The sequence below is a fragment of the Euprymna scolopes genome, chromosome 38, assembly GCF_053919585.1.
Source record: "Euprymna scolopes isolate OS-2025 chromosome 38, ASM5391958v1, whole genome shotgun sequence".
Lineage (NCBI taxonomy): Eukaryota > Metazoa > Mollusca > Cephalopoda > Sepiida > Sepiolidae > Euprymna > Euprymna scolopes.
Genome location: NC_136519.1, coordinates 55,625,638 through 55,644,303, shown reverse-complemented (window position 1 = coordinate 55,644,303; position 18,666 = coordinate 55,625,638). Strand labels below are relative to the sequence as shown.

The following is an 18,666-nucleotide window of genomic DNA, read 5'->3' as shown; positions in this document are numbered from 1 at the left end:
AATTATAGTGTTGAAAAAGCTTCAACTAGAACTTGCCCCCATACTTACAAAACTGTTTAAGCGTTGTCTTAAGAAGAATTGCTTCCCAACACCCTGGAAAACCTCATCAGTATGCCCTGTATTTAAGAATTCAGGTGACAGGTCATCTCCCTCTCAGTACAGACCAATAAGTCTCCTGTGTGTCATGAATAAGTTGTTGGAATCCATATTAAATAAAGAAGTAGTCAACCACCTCAGCAGAAATAACCTTCTTAGTGACATGCAATATGGTTTCCATTCTGCTAGATCTACCTACAGTAGATGTGCTAAGTTATATCTCATAGGATTAGTGAATCTCTCGACAAAGGCTTCCTTTCTGGGCAATTGCTCTTGACATATCAAAAGCCTACTTCACAAGATTTTCAGCTATGGTATAACTGGAAATGTTTTCTCAATTATTAAATCATTTCTCTTTAATAGGCTCATAAGAGTAGTGGTTGATGGGCAGAAATCAGAAGCCCACAGTATTAATGCTGGTGTCCCTCAAGGGTCCATCCTGGGCTCAATTCTCTTCCTGATCTACATCAACGATCTCCCAAAATACATACTTAAATTATTCGTTGACATCTATGCTGATGACACAACCATATATGGCAACACATCAAAGGCCGTAAGTTCTCTCTGATTCTCTCTCCTCTGATCTTGAGTGCATGGTACACTGAGGGAAGAGGTGGTTGGTTACTTTTACTGGATCTAAAACCAAGCTTCTATCTTTACATCATCAATGCTCTGATCCCCATCTGGCATCAATTGAAATGGATGGCTCTCGTCTTGAGGAGGCTCCATGTTTTAACAAGCTTCTGGGATTGACCTTTACTCCTGATCTGAAATGGAACACATATATCAAATCTGTTGCCAAGGTTGCTGGAAAAATGGTGGGATCCTTCTACCGCGCCAGTATATATCTCACTGCTGATGCAATTCTCTATCTATATAAAAGCCAAGTACATCCAAGGATGGAGTACTGCTGCCATATCTAGGCAGGAGCTGCTAAAAACAGCCTATCCTGCTTTGACAGAGTACAAAATAGACTTCGTAGCCTAATGAGGGATGCCCTTTTCTCTTCCCTGCAACCCCTCTCCCACAGAAGAGACGTTGCGAGCCTGTCTTTGTTTTATCATTATTTCCATGGCATTTGTTCGTCTGAACTCCAATTTTTGGTCCCCCCCTCGCCAATCTTTCACGAAAAACACCCGTCTAGCTGAAACCACTGTCAATAATTTTGGCCACTCTTTATCTGTGCCTAAACCAAAACGTAGAATCTTTGTTCATGAAATCTTTCTTAGAAGTACACGCCTGTGGAACTCTCTTCTATTTGCCTATTTCCCACCTGACTACAACTTGGATGTCTTCAAGTCCAACATAAACAAGTCCCTGATAAACCGCTCCCTTAAGTAAGACACTTTATCAGATCTCCATTACTAACAATTACTATGATATTGTCCCATTGATTACTGTACACACAATAACCTTTACCCCCGAGTGGCCTCCAGGCCTTGATAAATGATGACTTCCATGTAAAAAAAAAAAAAAAAAAAAAAAAAAAAGTAATAACATTAACTATAAAACTCCAGATTGGAATAAACAAGTGAATTATACTGCGTCCAGGATGCATGTATGTTTTGTGAAAACATGCAAGCCTCAACAGTCAGTTTAAATTGCTATCATTAAGCAAGACTTTGAGGCATGGTATGTATTTTAGACACATGTTTCGTGATCATTGACAAAGGTAAAACTAAAAAAGGAAAGAAACCATTGTTTTAGAAACTTGAAGATACAAAATGAAGAAGAGGAGGTAAGGAAAATGGCCCTTCAACATTTTAAAAGCTAAACAAAAACATAAACTTAAATGATGTTGCAAAAACAAAGACATTGTAATGAAGATAGAAAGTAAAAAATACAAATAAAATATAAGGTAGGAACCAATTTGCTTGCAATAAGAAATGAATGCTTGCGCATAGCATATCTTATTTACATTTACCTAAATATAGAAATGATGCTAAAAAATAATGTTAGCAATATTTAATTCTATTCCAGAAGAAAAGAAAGGCAATAATTTTAACCAACAATCCTCAAAATATCAAGATATTTAAAGAGATAGAGAACCTCTCTCTGAAGGTTGCAAGGTAGGTAGCTAAATAGATCAAAGGATAGGCGTCGCAAGGATCTTGCACGTGGTTAGTTTGAAAAAAACATGCAAGAAAAAAATGGCTAGGTAAGGCAGATAAACATTAGGATATATATATGTTTTTTTTTTTTTTTTTTTTTTTTTTTTTTTTTTTTTTTTTACAAAGGCATCACCACATTATCAAGGCCCAGAGGCCACTCAAGGATAAGGGTTAAAGAGTGTACAGTAGAAGTTGGTCAATATAGTAATCATTAGTAATGAAAATTTGGTAAATTTAATAACTTATATGGAACGGCTCATCAAGAACTTATTTACTTTAGACTTGAACAAAACCATATTGTAGTCAGCCGGAAAGCAGGAAAACGGAAGACAATTCCACAGGCGTGCAGTTCTAAGAAAGAAGCTTTGTTCATGGAATCTACGTTTAGGTTTAGGCACAGATAAAGAGTGGGGGAAATTATTGATAGTGTTTACAGCTAGACGAGTGTTTCTTGTGAAAGTTTGGCGAGGGGGGACCATAGATTGAAGCTCAGTTGAACACTTTCCATGAAAATAACGATACATCAGAGACAAACTCGCAACATCTCTTCTGTGAGATAGAGGTTGCAAGGAGGAGAAAAGGACATCTCCTACGAGGCTACGAAGTCTATTTTGAACTCTATCAAGGCAGGACAAGTTCTTTCTAGCAGCTCCTGCCCAGATGTGGCAACAGTATTCCATCCTTGGACGTACCTGGCTCTTATATAGATAGAGAATAGCATCAGCAGTGAGATATCTACTGGATCGATAGAAAGATCCCACCATTTTTCCAGCGGCCTTGGCAACAGATTTGATATACGTGTTCCATTTAAGATCAGGAGTAATGGTCAAGCCCAGAAGCTTGTCAAAACTTGAGGCCTCATGAAGACGAGAGCCATTCATTTCAATTGATGACAAATGTGGATTAGAATGTTGATGATGTAAAGAGAGAAGCTTGGTTTTAGATGCATTAAAAGTAACCAGCCACTCCTTTCCCCATTGTACTACGTGCTCAAGATCAGAGGAGAGAGAATTGGAGAGAACTTGCTCGTTTACTGTCTTAGATGTGGTACCATAAATGGTAGTGTCGTCAGCATAAATGTCTACAAATGATGTAAGGATATGATTTGGAAGATCATTAATGTAGATCAGGAAAAGAGTTGGGCCCAGGATGGATCCCTGAGGGACACCGGCATTAATATTGTGAGCTTCTGATTTTTGCCCCTCAACTACTACTCTTATGAATCTATCAGAAAGAAATGATTTAATAATTGAGAAGACTTTTCCAGCTATACCATAGCTAGCGATCTTATGAAGTAAACCTTTATGCCATACCCTATCAAAGGCTTTAGATATGTCAAGAGCAATTGCCCTAGAAAGATTGCCACCGTCGAGAGATTTGCTAATCCTATGCGATATAACTGTAAGGACATCTGCTGTAGATCTAGCAGAACGGAAACCATATTGAGTGTCACTAAGAAGGTTATTTTTGTTGAGATGTTTGATTACTTCTGTATTTAATACAGATTCTAGCAACTTACTCATGACGCACAGGAGACTTATTGGCCTGTACTGAGAGGGGGATGAGCGATCACCTGAATTCTTAAATACAGGGCATACTGATGAGATTTTCCAGGGAGATGGGAAACTATTCTCCTTAAGACAACGTTTAAACAGCTTTGTAAGTATGGGCGCTAGTTCAGGTTGAAGTTTTTTGAGTACTATAATTGGAATACCATCAGGGCCAGTTGCTTTACTGGAATCAAGGTTTTTGATTAGCTTGGCAACATCACGTACAGATATACGTATATCACATAGCGTGTTTTCTGATACAAGAGGAAATATTGGGGGTTGGCGGTCTTGGTCGCAAAGGGTAGAATTAGCTGCAAAGTTCTTGACAAAGAGTTTGGCTTTGTCTGATGCTGACGAGATTACCTCAGATCCATTGATAATAGTTGGGATGGAGCACACGCTTCTGTTCAGGATTCTGTTTGCTATTTGCCAAAACTGGTGGGAACCAAGCCGCTGCTCAGCTACTTTGGACTTAACAGATTGAGCATACAACTCTCTTGCGTTCCTTATTACTTTCTTACAATGGTTGCTGGAAGTCCTGAAAACGGCTTTAGTTTCCATACATCTATTACGTTTGAAGCAGTGGAAAAAGTGATTTCTGTGCGCAATGGCAGCAGCACATTCTGGAGAGAACCATGGCTGGCTGTTAGGTTTTTGCTGAAACTTTTTAGAGGGTATGAAATGGTCAATACCTACAATTAACCATTCAGTTAGGTCTAATACTATAGAGGACACATCCTTTTTAAACATGGAATGCAGAGGTAGATCAGATATAAATGTACGGAAGCTATCCCAGTCAGCCTTAGTGTATCGATATACTGTACGATGAAGAGGTACGTCTGGGGACTTATTACATTTCATTTTTATCTTAATTGATACAACAGAGTGGTCGGAAGATCCAAGAGGCGACAGAACAGAAACTGAACATAGTTCAGGGCAAGTTGTGAGAAAAAGGTCTAGTAGGCTCGCATACTGGCCGTCATTATCGGGCACACGGGTAGGTTCCTGAACAATCTGAGTGAGGTCATAGGCAATGGAGAAATCATGACAGAACCTCCCCTCATCATCGGTCTTGTTTGAGTGGGTCAACCATTCGACGTTGTGAACATTGAAGTCTCCACATACATGAATGTTAGCTGAAGGATAAGTAGAAAGGACTTGGTCAATTTTCTCAGATATGCTTTGAAAGATAGTAACTCCGCTGTTGTGGGGGCGATAGAGAGTAAATATAAATGCAGTAGTGTGAGCTAAAGCAACCCGGAAGCACATATAAGGTAAGTTAGGATCTTCCCTGGAGATGTCCCTCCCACATGGAAAGCTATCTTTAATATAGGCACATATTCCATGCCCATGGCGATCTTGGGGGTCAGATTTAGAAGTTAAGTTAGAGTATCCTGTAATTGCAAACTCATCAAGGGAAATAGCCTGTCCAATGCCAGTTTCACTTAAAAATAAAAGGTCTGGTTTAGTCTCCTGTAATTGGGTTTCAACCTCTGGAAGGTTAGAACGTAGACCCCTGATGTTGGAGAAGGAGACATGGTAGTAGGGGTCTACGTTGGAAGTTGGAGAACCGGGTTTAATCGAGTATTTTTTCTTGAAACTTGTCATGATGAAATTTTGGAATTTGTGGACTAGGTCGACATATTTACTTAGAGCAGGACAGAGAGGGGAAACTAAGAGAGAAAAAGAAACGAAGAATTTTTTTTTTGTACCACATGATAGGGTAAAGCCGTAACAATTACCCACTAGTATGGCATCGAGAGGCCCCACCAGAAGCTACTGCATGGTCCAGATTCCATTCACCAAATGGCAATACAGCAGCCCCAGTACTTTGCACCTGCTGATAGGACAGCCTCCTTAGTGGTTAATCCAAGGTTCGGGTCCCTGACTATCAGTAAGACTAATGTAAGACAAAACATAGATATTTATGGGTAATATAGTTGTAAAGTTTTATCATTTTACTATCAAATTTATATGCTTATGTAGTATTTGAATTAGCTGCAAAGCGAAAGTTACTCTTTAAATGCTCACAGAAACATCTATATATATATATAAAAGGCAAAATATGTGTGCACACTCAAGTCAAAATAATGAAAAGAATATGCTGTTGTCATAACCCCAGTAATGATTTAAAAAGTAAAAACAATAAAAGGACATCATTGAAAAGCATACCATAAAATTAACAAAATTGTACAAAATAACACAATTAGTCTCTATTTACACTTTTAATAATAAAATTAAAAATGTTTTTTTTTTATTTGAATTTATATAATAACTATGTATTTATGAAAGTATAAAAATAAATTATTGAAATCAAAATAAGAAATAAAATTATTGAAATGAAAATAAGAAATAAAATTATTGAAATCAAAATAAGAAATAAAATTGTTGAAATGAAAATAACAAAATTTCCAACATCAAGTACATCTACTGTATTGAATGACTTTGGTTTCTGAATCATAGTGATAGACCCAGGTTTCATCATTTGAAAAACTTTGACTCCTTTTCTTCATACATCTCCAAATTCATCCTCAAGCACTCAATACATTCTCGCTTTTGGAAATCTGTTGGCAACTTGAGAATCCATCTGGCAGACACCTTATGCATATGCAAATGACCATGAATGATAGTTTCTACAGATCTTATATTAGTCTTGACAGCTTGGACTATTTTGCAAATAGGTATGTGTTGTTCTTCCAAAATAGCAGCCCCAACTTCACTAGCAGATGCCTCATCAAAGGTAGAAGATGTGTGTGTGTGTGGGAGGGGTCAGATTTCCAGCCATTTTTGAATTCATGATGCCAGCATTTTACAAGCTCATATGATTTGGCATCATTTCCATATGTTTCTTTCATTTCATCAAAAATCTCATGTGCTGTGCATCCTTTTTAAATACAAAACCTGGATCACTGTGCAACACTCATTTCGCACCTGATTTAATTCAAACACAGTAAATCGGAAACCACAATTGGTTCAGAGTTATAAGTTACCACATAATCCATAGAGATATAAATCTTTGTACATGCAAAATTTCAGTTAGATCAAAAAACTGGAAGTGGATCAGTGGATCACTTATTGAATGCCTTCTCGTAACAATACAGATTTCCGACCGCTGAGAAGACACCCATCCCTATCTTCCACCAAAATGCAGTGTAACTCCTGAAATGGCCATAAATGTAGTGTTTGTACAGTTTATTTGTTTCCACAGTTTTGTGAATGTTACAATTATTTTTTTTTCATTTCTTTTCTCTTAGGAAAAACTTATGGGTCATTTGGGTGTTGTATTGTACGAGTATTTGGGAGAAGAATACCCTGAAGTACTTGGCAGTATATTGGGTGCCTTGAAAGGCATCGTCAATGTGATAGGAATGACCAAAATGACGCCACCCATCAAAGATCTCCTTCCCCGGTTAACACCTATTCTCAAAAACAGGTCAGTAAATTTATTCTTGGAAAAATTATTCCATTTTTTCTTTTCTTTCTTTTTTGTTAAACATTTTTATTTTTTTTAGATTGAAGGAAAGTTTGTTACTTGAAACAAAGCTTTTAAAAAAATAAATACCTCGTTAGGTATTACACTAATTTTCAACAACCATAAAAAAAATTAAAGTAAAAACTGATAAAATAAAATTAATTCACCATAATTTTTAATCTATATTGAAGAAGGATGATACTTTAAATTGCATATACTTGTGCAATTAGATCAGGTTGCCAGAAGATTACTCCCTGACATAAATGCACCTACATTAACACCTTTCTGTTTTTGTTTTTTCTTTTTAATTATTTGCACAACTAAGGCATGTTCTGCAAAGCCCAAAACAAAAACAACAACAACCCCCTTTTTTCCACCCCCACTTCGCACTGGCTTCCTAACTCAAAACATACTAACCAATAATACTATAACCTTTTTCCTTTGGTAAACTCAATTGTGTTCTGTAAGGCCGAGAATGAAAACAACAAAATCCACCACAAGAACACCAAACCAAGCATTATGATTAGGAAAGGAATTAATAAAAACATTATGGTTAGGAAAGGAATTAATAAAAACATTATGGTTAGGAAAGGAATTAATAAAAACATTATGGTTAGGAAAGGAATTAATAAAAACATTATGGTTAGGAAAGGAATTAATAAAAACATTATGATTAGGAAAGGAATTAATAAAAACATGATTAGGAAAGGAATTAATAAAAACATGATTAGGAAAGGAATTAATAAAAACATTATGGTTAGGAAAGGAATTAATAAAAGCATTATGGTTAGGAAAGGAATTAATAAAAACATTATGGTTAGGAAAGGAATTAATAAAAACATTATGATTAGGAAAGGAATTAATAAAAACATTATGGTTAGGAAAGGAATTAATAAAAACATGATTAGGAAAGGAATTAATAAAAACATTATGATTAGGAAAGGAATTAATAAAAACATTATGGTTAGGAAAGGAATTAATAAAAACATTATGGTTAGGAAAGGAATTAATAAAAACATGATTAAGAAAGGAATTAATAAAAACATGATTAGGAAAGGAATTAATAAAAACATTATGATTAGGAAAGGAATTAATAAAAACATTATGGTTAGGAAAGGAATTAATAAAAAACATTATGGTTAGGAAAGGAATTAATAAAAACATAATGATTAGGAAAGGAATTAATAAAAACATTATGGTTAGGAAAGGAATTAATAAAAACATTATGGTTAGGAAAGGAATTAATAAAAACATTATGGTTAGGAAAGGAATTAATAAAAACATTATGGTTAGGAAAGGAATTAATAAAAACATGATTAGGAAAGGAATTAATAAAAACATAATGATTAGGAAAGGAATTAATAAAAACATTATGGTTAGGAAAGGAATTAATAAAAACATTATGGTTAGGAAAGGAATTAATAAAAACATTATGGTTAGGAAAGGAATTAATAAAAACATTATGATTAGGAAAGGAATTAATAAAAACATTATGATTAGGAAAGGAATTAATAAAAACATGATTAGGAAAGGAATTAATAAAAACATTATGGTTAGGAAAGGAATTAATAAAAACATTATGGTTAGGAAAGGAATTAATAAAAACATTATGGTTAGGAAAGGAATTAATAAAAACATTATGGTTAGGAAAGGAATTAATAAAAACATTATGATTAGGAAAGGAATTAAAAACATGATTAGAAAAAGAATTAATAAAAACATGGTTAGGAAAGGAATTAATAAAAACATTATGCTTAGGAAAGGAATTAATAAAAACATGGTTAGGAAAGGAATTAATAAAAACATTTTAGTTAGGAAAGGAATTAATAAAAACATTTTGGTTAGGAAAGGAATTAATAAAAACATGATTAGGAAAGGAATTAATAAAAACATGATTAGGAAAGGAATTAATAAAAACATGATTAGGAAAGGAATTAATAAAAACATGGTTAGGAAAGGAATTAATAAAAACATGGTTAGGAAAGGAATTAATAAAAACATGGTTAGGAAAGGAATTAATAAAAACATTATGATTAGGAAAGGAATTAATAAAAACATGGTTAGGAAAGGAATTAATAAAAACATTATGGTTAGGAAAGGAATTAATAAAAACATTATGGTTAGAAAAGGAATTAATAAAAACATAATTAGGAAAGGAATTAATAAAAACATTATGAGTAGGAAAGGAATTAATAAAAACATTATGGTTAGGAAAGGAATTAATAAAAACATTATGATTAGGAAAGGAATTAATAAAAACATTATGATTAGGAAAGGAATTAATAAAAACATTATGATTAGGAAAGGAATTAATACAAACATGATTAGGAAAGGAATTAATAAAAACATTATGGTTAGGAAAGGAATTAATAAAAACATGATTAGGAAAGGAATTAATAAAAACATGATTAGGAAAGGAATTAATAAAAACATTATGATTAGGAAAGGAATTAATAAAAACATTATGATTAGGAAAGGAATTAATAAAAACATAATTAGGAAAGGAATTAATAAAAACATTATGATTAGGAAAGGAATTAATAAAAACATTATGGTTAAGAAAGGAATTAATAAAAACATTATGATTAGGAAAGGAATTAATAAAAACATTATGATTAGGAAAGGAATTAATAAAAACATTATGATTAGGAAAGGAATTAATAAAAACATTATGATTAGGAAAGGAATTAATAAAAACATTATGATTAGGAAAGGAATTAATAAAAACATGATTAGGAAAGGAATTAATAAAAACATGATTAGGAAAGGAATTAATAAAAACATTATGATTAGGAAAGGAATTAATAAAAACATTATGGTTAGGAAAGGAATTAATAAAAACATTATGGTTAGGAAAGGAATTAATAAAAACATAATTAGGAAAGGAATTAATAAAAACATTATGATTAGGAAAGGAATTAATAAAAACATTATGGTTAAGAAAGGAATTAATAAAAACATGATTAGGAAAGGAATTAATAAAAACATTATGATTAGGAAAGGAATTAATAAAAACATTATGATTAGGAAAGGAGTTAATAAAAACATTATGATTAGGAAAGGAATTAATAAAAACATTATGATTAGGAAAGGAATTAATAAAAACATTATGGTTAGGAAAGGAATTAATAAAAACATTATGGTTAGGAAAGGAATTAATAAAAACATTATGATTAGGAAAGGAATTAATAAAAACATTATGGTTAGGAAAGGAATTAATACAAACATTATGGTTAGGAAAGGAATTAATAAAAACATTATGGTTAGGAAAGGAATTAATAAAAACATTATGATTAGGAAAGGAATTAATAAAAACATTATGATTAGGAAAGGAATTAATAAAAACATTATGGTTAGGAAAGGAATTAATAAAAACATTATGATTAGGAAAGGAATTAATAAAAACATTATGGTTAGGAAAGGAATTAATAAAAACATTATGGTTAGGAAAGGAATTAATAAAAACATTATGATTAGGAAAGGAATTAATAAAAACATTATGGTTAGGAAAGGAATTAATAAAAACATGATTAGGAAAGGAATTAATAAAAACATTATGATTAGGAAAGGAATTAATAAAAACATTATGGTTAAGAAAGGAAGTAATAAAAACATTATGGTTAGGAAAGGAATTAATAAAAACATTATGATTAGGAAAGGAATTAATAAAAACATTATGATTAGGAAAGGAATTAATAAAAACATGATTAGGAAAGGAATTAATAAAAACATGGTTAGGAAAGGAATTAATAAAAACATTATGCTTAGGAAAGGAATTAATAAAAACATGATTAGGAAAGGAATTAATAAAAACATGATTAGGAAAGGAATTAATAAAAACATTATGGTTAGGAAAGGAATTAATAAAAACATGATTAGGAAAGGAATTAATAAAAACATGATTAGGAAAGGAATTAATAAAAACATTATGATTAGGAAAGGAATTAATAAAAACATTATGGTTAGGAAAGGAATTAATAAAAACATTATGGTTAGGAAAGGAATTAATAAAAACATTATGGTTAGGAAAGGAATTAATAAAAACATTATGATTAGGAAAGGAATTAATAAAAACATTATGATTAGGAAAGGAATTAATAAAAACATTATGATTAGGAAAGGAATTAATAAAAACATTATGGTTAGGAAAGGAATTAATAAAAAACATTATGATTAGGAAAGGAATTAATAAAAACATGATTAGGAAAGGAATTAATAAAAACATTATGATTAGGAAAGGAAGTAATAAAAACATGATTAGGAAAGGAAGTAATAAAAACATTATGGTTAGGAAAGGAATTAATAAAAACATTATGATTAGGAAAGGAATTAATAAAAACATTATGATTAGGAAAGGAATTTATAAAAACATTATGATTAGGAAAGGAATTTATAAAAACATTATGATTAGGAAAGGAATTAATAAAAACATTATGATTAGGAAAGGAATTAAAAACATGATTAGAAAAAGAATTAATAAAAACATGGTTAGGAAAGGAATTAATAAAAACATTATGCTTAGGAAAGGAATTAATAAAAACATGGTTAGGAAAGGAATTAATAAAAACATTTTGGTTAGGAAAGGAATTAATAAAAACATTTTGGTTAGGAAAGGAATTAATAAAAACATGATTAGGAAAGGAATTAATAAAAACATGATTAGGAAAGGAATTAATAAAAACATGATTAGGAAAGGAATTAATAAAAACATGGTTAGGAAAGGAATTAATAAAAACATGGTTAGGAAAGGAATTAATAAAAACATTATGATTAGGAAAGGAATTAATAAAAACATGGTTAGGAAAGGAATTAATAAAAACATTATGGTTAGGAAAGGAATTAATAAAAACATTATGGTTAGGAAAGGAATTAATAAAAACATTATGGTTAGAAAAGGAATTAATAAAAACATAATTAGGAAAGGAATTAATAAAAACATTATTATTAGGAAAGGAATTAATAAAAACATTATGGTTAGGAAAGGAATTAATAAAAACATTATGATTAGGAAAGGAATTAATAAAAACATTATGATTAGGAAAGGAATTAATAAAAACATTATGATTAGGAAAGGAATTAATACAAACATGATTAGGAAAGGAATTAATAAAAACATGATTAGGAAAGGAATTAATAAAAACATGATTAGGAAAGGAATTAATAAAAACATTATGATTAGGAAAGGAATTAATAAAAACATTATGATTAGGAAAGGAATTAATAAAAACATTATGGTTAGGAAAGGAATTAATAAAAACATAATTAGGAAAGGAATTAATAAAAACATTATGATTAGGAAAGGAATTAATAAAAACATTATGGTTAAGAAAGGAATTAATAAAAACATTATGATTAGAAAAGGAATTAATAAAAACATTATGATTAGGAAAGGAATTAATAAAAACATTATGATTAGGAAAGGAATTAATAAAAACATTATGATTAGGAAAGGAATTAATAAAAACATTATGATTAGGAAAGGAATTAATAAAAACATGATTAGGAAAGGAATTAATAAAAACATTATGATTAGGAAAGGAATTAATAAAAACATTATGGTTAGGAAAGGAATTAATAAAAACATTATGGTTAGGAAAGGAATTAATAAAAACATTATGGTTAGGAAAGGAATTAATAAAAACATTATGATTAGGAAAGGAATTAATAAAAACATTATGGTTAGGAAAGGAATTAATAAAAACATTATGGTTAGGAAAGGAATTAATAAAAACATTATGGTTAGGAAAGGAATTAATAAAAACATTATGATTAGGAAAGGAATTAATAAAAACATTATGGTTAGGAAAGGAATTAATAAAAACATTATGATTAGGAAAGGAATTAATAAAAACATTATGGTTAGGAAAGGAATTAATAAAAACATTATGGTTAGGAAAGGAATTAATAAAAACATGATTAGGAAAGGAATTAATAAAAACATTATGATTAGGAAAGGAATTAATAAAAAAATTATGGTTAGGAAAGGAAGTAATAAAAACATTATGGTTAGGAAAGGAATTAATAAAAACATTATGATTAGGAAAGGAATTAATAAAAACATTATGATTAGGAAAGGAATTAATAAAAACATGATTAGGAAAGGAATTAATAAAAACATGGTTAGGAAAGGAATTAATAAAAACATTATGCTTAGGAAAGGAATTAATAAAAACATGATTAGGAAAGGAATTAATAAAAACATGATTAGGAAAGGAATTAATAAAAACATTATGGTTAGGAAAGGAATTAATAAAAACATGATTAGGAAAGGAATTAATAAAAACATGATTAGGAAAGGAATTAATAAAAACATTATGATTAGGAAAGGCATTAATAAAAACATTATGGTTAGGAAAGGAATTAATAAAAACATTATGGTTAGGAAAGGAATTAATAAAAACATTATGATTAGGAAAGGAATTAATAAAAACATTATGATTAGGAAAGGAATTAATAAAAACATTATGATTAGGAAAGGAATTAATAAAAACATGATTAGGAAAGGAATTAATAAAAACATGGTTAGGAAAGGAATTAATAAAAACATTATGGTTAGGAAAGGAATTAATAAAAACATGATTAGGAAAGGAATTAATAAAAACATTATGGTTAGGAAAGGAATTAATAAAAACATTATGGTTAGGAAAGGAATTAATAAAAACATTATGGTTAGGAAAGGAATTAATAAAAATTAAAAAAATTAAAGGAATTAATAAAAACATTATGGTTAGGAAAGGAATTAATAAAAACATTATGGTTAGGAAAGGAATTAATAAAAACATTATGGTTAGGAAAGGAATTAATAAAAACATTATGGTTAGGAAAGGAATTAATAAAAACATTATGGTTAGGAAAGGAATTAATAAAAAACATTATGGTTAGGAAAGGAATTAATAAAAAACATTATGATTAGGAAAGGAATTAATAAAAACAACTAAACTAAAATCCATGAATAAATATTTAAAGAAATAAACAACTTGAAGCATAAAAAGATTTGACTTGACCCCATTTGTGGGGCATCAAAATATGCGGACTGCCTCACTGGATAGAATTAAAGTCCTTCAATGGAGCTACCTGTTGGCTTTAGGTAGCGACCCATAATTTCTTGAGACGTGATCCTGGTGATTGAGCAGTCCATGACTTGGGTGAAAAAAAAGTTGCAACACACTACCTGTGCCTTTACCTCGACTTTACCTAGATGGGAGGTTAGAGAGGCCCGATCCAATCAATGCCAAGCCCTAACACTTACACTAACAAATGTCAATTACAACATTCAAAAAAAAAGTCTAAGGATAATACAATATCTTCTTACTCTTACTACAAACACGGGCAAACCAAGTAAGTGTTAGAAGGTGGTGGCAAGGGTCAATCAATTGCTGAGATAAAACTACACAATCGCTCTCTACCCAATGTTTCTATTAAACTGGAAAAATGAAACTAAAAGAGGAATCAGGAAGCAATAGCACAAACTCACCTGATTGAGTATGTATTTTTTTGTCTTGGGATGAAAGGGTGAATGGGTTTCCCTCCCAACATCTCCCACATTTGGGCTCCAAGGAGGGTGAGGAGCAAGAAAGATGAAAAACTAATCAACTACACATGGATCTAATAATCAAAACTCAGAAAAACCAAAAGAACACACTCTGACATTTCAGATGTCACCAGCTCAGACAGTGAGCAAGAATTCAATCCTGAACATATAAAGAAAACTTTCCAAGATTCATAGTTATTGAAATCTTGGAAGGAATAAAGACCAGCTATTTGTCTCCATTTTTAATTGAAAAAGTATTGATCCAATATGGCAACCCAAAAACAGTTTAAAAAAAAAAAAAAAAAAATGGCAAGCTTAAATTGCATATACTTGTGCAACCAGATCAGGCTGCCAAACAATCATAAATATGCAAAAACCTCTTAGGAATGGAAAAATTCCATATTTATAAATGCAAGACTTTTGTCCACGTAAGGTTAAACACTTCAAAAGGTTATCATAAAAAGCCATTAACTAACACTAGCTACAACAGAAGAAATCAAAAATGCTCTGAGAAAACAGGGAGTAATTGGTCGCGCCTGAATCAACATAAAAAGGAATGGTCAATCCATACCTACAATGACTTATATATTAACATTTAATACCCCTAAAACCCCAAAAGAAATCAAAATTGGATACATAATCAAAAAGTGGAACCATATATACCAATCCCTCTGAGATGTTTTAAGTGCCAAAAATATGGGCATCATAGAGAAATTTGCAGAGGGCACAAAACATGTGGAAAATGTGGTCTAAAAGGACCCAACCACACAGAAAACGAATGTCCCAATGAAACTTAAATGTTCAAATTGCCTGGAAAACTATCCAGCATACTCCAAAATATGCAAAACCTTCAAAAAGGAAAAAGAAATTGTGGAAGTAAAATACAAAGAAAATATAAGCAAATATATACTTCCCTGAAGCAAGGAAAATGGTAAACGACTACCAAAAAGTAAACACCTGTGCGCATATCACAAAAAATTCAAACCAAACCAACTACCAAGAGTTACTCAATAAACTCATTTATGAACTCAAAATTCTAGTTGAAATTTTGGGCACTTGTACAGTTTAATGAAGACATTAAAAAATGAAAATATAGAAAAAAGGTACATATCACTTTTGAACTGAGGATCTCCGAAAAAAAAATTTCACTTAATTTGATTGAGTTTTTTTTTTTTTTTTCTTTTTTTTTTTTTTTTTTTGTTTTTTTTTACAGCGGAAAAACATGTTTTTATGACAGCACATTGAAGGTAGACATCTTTTGATTTTTTTTTTTTTTTAATTTTGAGAACAGGCCACAGGGAGATAACTCAATTTAAAGCGCCAACACTCCCTTCCCCATTTTTATTACTAGCGTTTTTTCCCAAAAAGCGAACCTTTTGCTTGGTATCATAAATTGTTTTTTCGCTGTAAAAAAAAACAAAAAAAAAAAACTGCTTCATGAAATTAAGTGAAATTTTTTTTTGGAGAACTTAATTCCATAACGTATATGTACAATTTAAACTTTTTCGATATTTTCATTTTTTAATGTCTTGATTAAACTGTACGAGTACCAAATTTAAAAAAACAAACCAAAATGAAACTAACAAGAAACAAATACTAGTATTTTCAAAAACTCAATTAAGTGACCAAAACCAAAAACAAAGAGTAAAAAAGAATCTGATCAACAAAAATTATAAAAAAAATATGAATAAAATAAAAAGAATAAAATGAAAGATCTAAGTCACAAACAAGGACAAAAACAAACATTAAACACACAATATCAGAAAAGATGGAAGCAGAACAGGAAAACACAAAACCTCCTTCCAAAAATTAAAATAAACAAAAAGCAGAAACAGTATTAATTGAAAACGAAATAAATTTTAATTAATCAAGACCGAAAGTCAGAAGAGCTGCGTAAGACAGAGCCAATCAAAAAGCCCCAAACTAAAACATTAAAAATAAAAAAAACTCAGCAAGATTTCTCAGCTGAGACACAGACACTAACAAGAGACACACCCTCTACATGCAAAGAGATGGAGAGTAGTAGTCTGTCTCCAAGAAACCTTTATGAAATCAAATGACAACATAAAAACAAAAAACTACAACCAATATAACCATGTACACGATACTGGACTCAGAGCCTCTAGAGGTACATTAATTCTTATTAGAAATAACATACCCCAAAGTCAAATACAACAGAATACAAAACTGCAGGCTACTGCAATAAAAGCAGCACTTCACAAAACTATCAACATTTGCTCGTTATACATGCCCGCCAATAAAAGCATCACAAAAACAGATTTAAGCAAACTAATATAACAACTTCCAAAGTCATACATCCTTATGAGAGAATTAAACAGCCATAATGAGATATGGGGAAGTGAAAAAAACAAGCAAAAGGGGAAAAACTATAGAAAATATAATAACAAAAACCTATATCTGTTTAATGATAAAACACACACTTATTTACACCCAGGAACTGGTCCATTCACATCAATTGATTTAACATTATGTGATCCAACACTTGCCTTGGATTACAAATGAAATGTACTAGAAGATTCATATGAAAGTGATCACTTTCCCATTACACTTGAAAATAATGATCCAATGCCAGAAAACAAAATACCCCAATGGAACTTACAGAAGGCTGATTGGGAAAAATTCCAAAATTTATGTTGGACTAAACTAACATAGGATAATAATTCAAACCAAAATAATATCATATATTTTACGAATACACTGTATAATATTGCTGAGGAATGCATTCCAAAAAGCTCTACCTCCCCAAAACATAATAAACCCTGGTTTGATGAAAAATGCAAAGCAGCCATCAGAACTCGTCGAGCTATACTAAGAAAATTCAAAAGAGAATCAACTAAAGAAAATCTCGATAAATATAAAAACAGTAGAGCTAAAGCTTGCAAAACCATTAAAGAATCAAAGCGAACATCATGGAAAAACTATGTATCAAAAATAAATGCAAATACAAAAAGTAAAAAGGTCTCTTGGACATGATCTGAAAAATTTCAGGGAAAAATAACAGCAACCCTACTAAACACCTACTACTAGCAAGAAAGAAATGGTAGATTGTTTTGCTGAAACTTTTGTAAAAATAACTACTCCCCCAAAAACTCGAACAAAAAATTCCAAATTATTAAGGAAAAAACAGAAAAGGAAAAACTCCAGTTTCGGACAAATAATACAAAAAATACAACCAGCCATTACTGACTTATAGCACTTACTAGCTGTATTTCCAAAATAGTGGAAAGAATGGTTAACAGCAGATTAGTATGGTAACTAGAGACAAATAATTTGATTACAGATTATCAGTCAAGATTTAGGAACAAAAAAAAGTCCCATGGACCACCTGATACGGCTAGAAACCTTCATCAGAGAAGCCTTTCTTAAGAAAGAATATCTAACAGCAGTCTTTTTCGATATTGAAAAACATAACTCAGCATGGAGGCATGGCATAATAAAAGATTTGCAAGAGTTAAAAAGGCAGAATGCCCATTTTCATCACAAATTTTATAAATGATAGACAATTTAATGTACAACTAAGTGATACCCTATCCATCAGTAAAAAAAAAAACAAGAAACGGGGGGGGGGGTACCACAAGGAAGCATCCTGTCTGTCACGCTTTTTAGCATTAAAATGAATAATATTGTTACAAATATAAATGCAGGAACAGAATGTGCCCTCTGTCGGTGATTTCCTGATCTGTTATAGATCAAAATATATTCCAAGAATAGAACACCATTTACAACTTTGTCTAAACAAAATGAATGAATGGACAACAAAAAATGGGTTTAAATTTTCAAATGAAAAAATAAAAGCCATCAATTTCTGCCAAATCCGGAAAATGCACCATGACCCAATATTGAAACTGGACAATGAAATAATACCTATAGTTGATCAATATAAGT

The 18,666-nt window shown here is 30.8% G+C and overlaps 1 protein-coding gene across 2 annotated transcripts in view; it reads left to right on the top strand.

The window, feature by feature from the left end:
• LOC145263153 (splicing factor 3B subunit 1-like) overlaps nucleotides 1-18,666 on the top strand; it is a 144,317-nt gene that overhangs the window by 93,427 nt on the left and 32,224 nt on the right. For both annotated transcript variants that reach the window (XM_080120150.1, XM_080120151.1), the window contains one exon: nucleotides 7,012-7,190. In XM_080120150.1, the coding sequence (XP_079976276.1) occupies nucleotides 7,012-7,190 (179 nt within the window). The remainder of the gene's footprint in view (nucleotides 1-7,011; nucleotides 7,191-18,666) is intronic.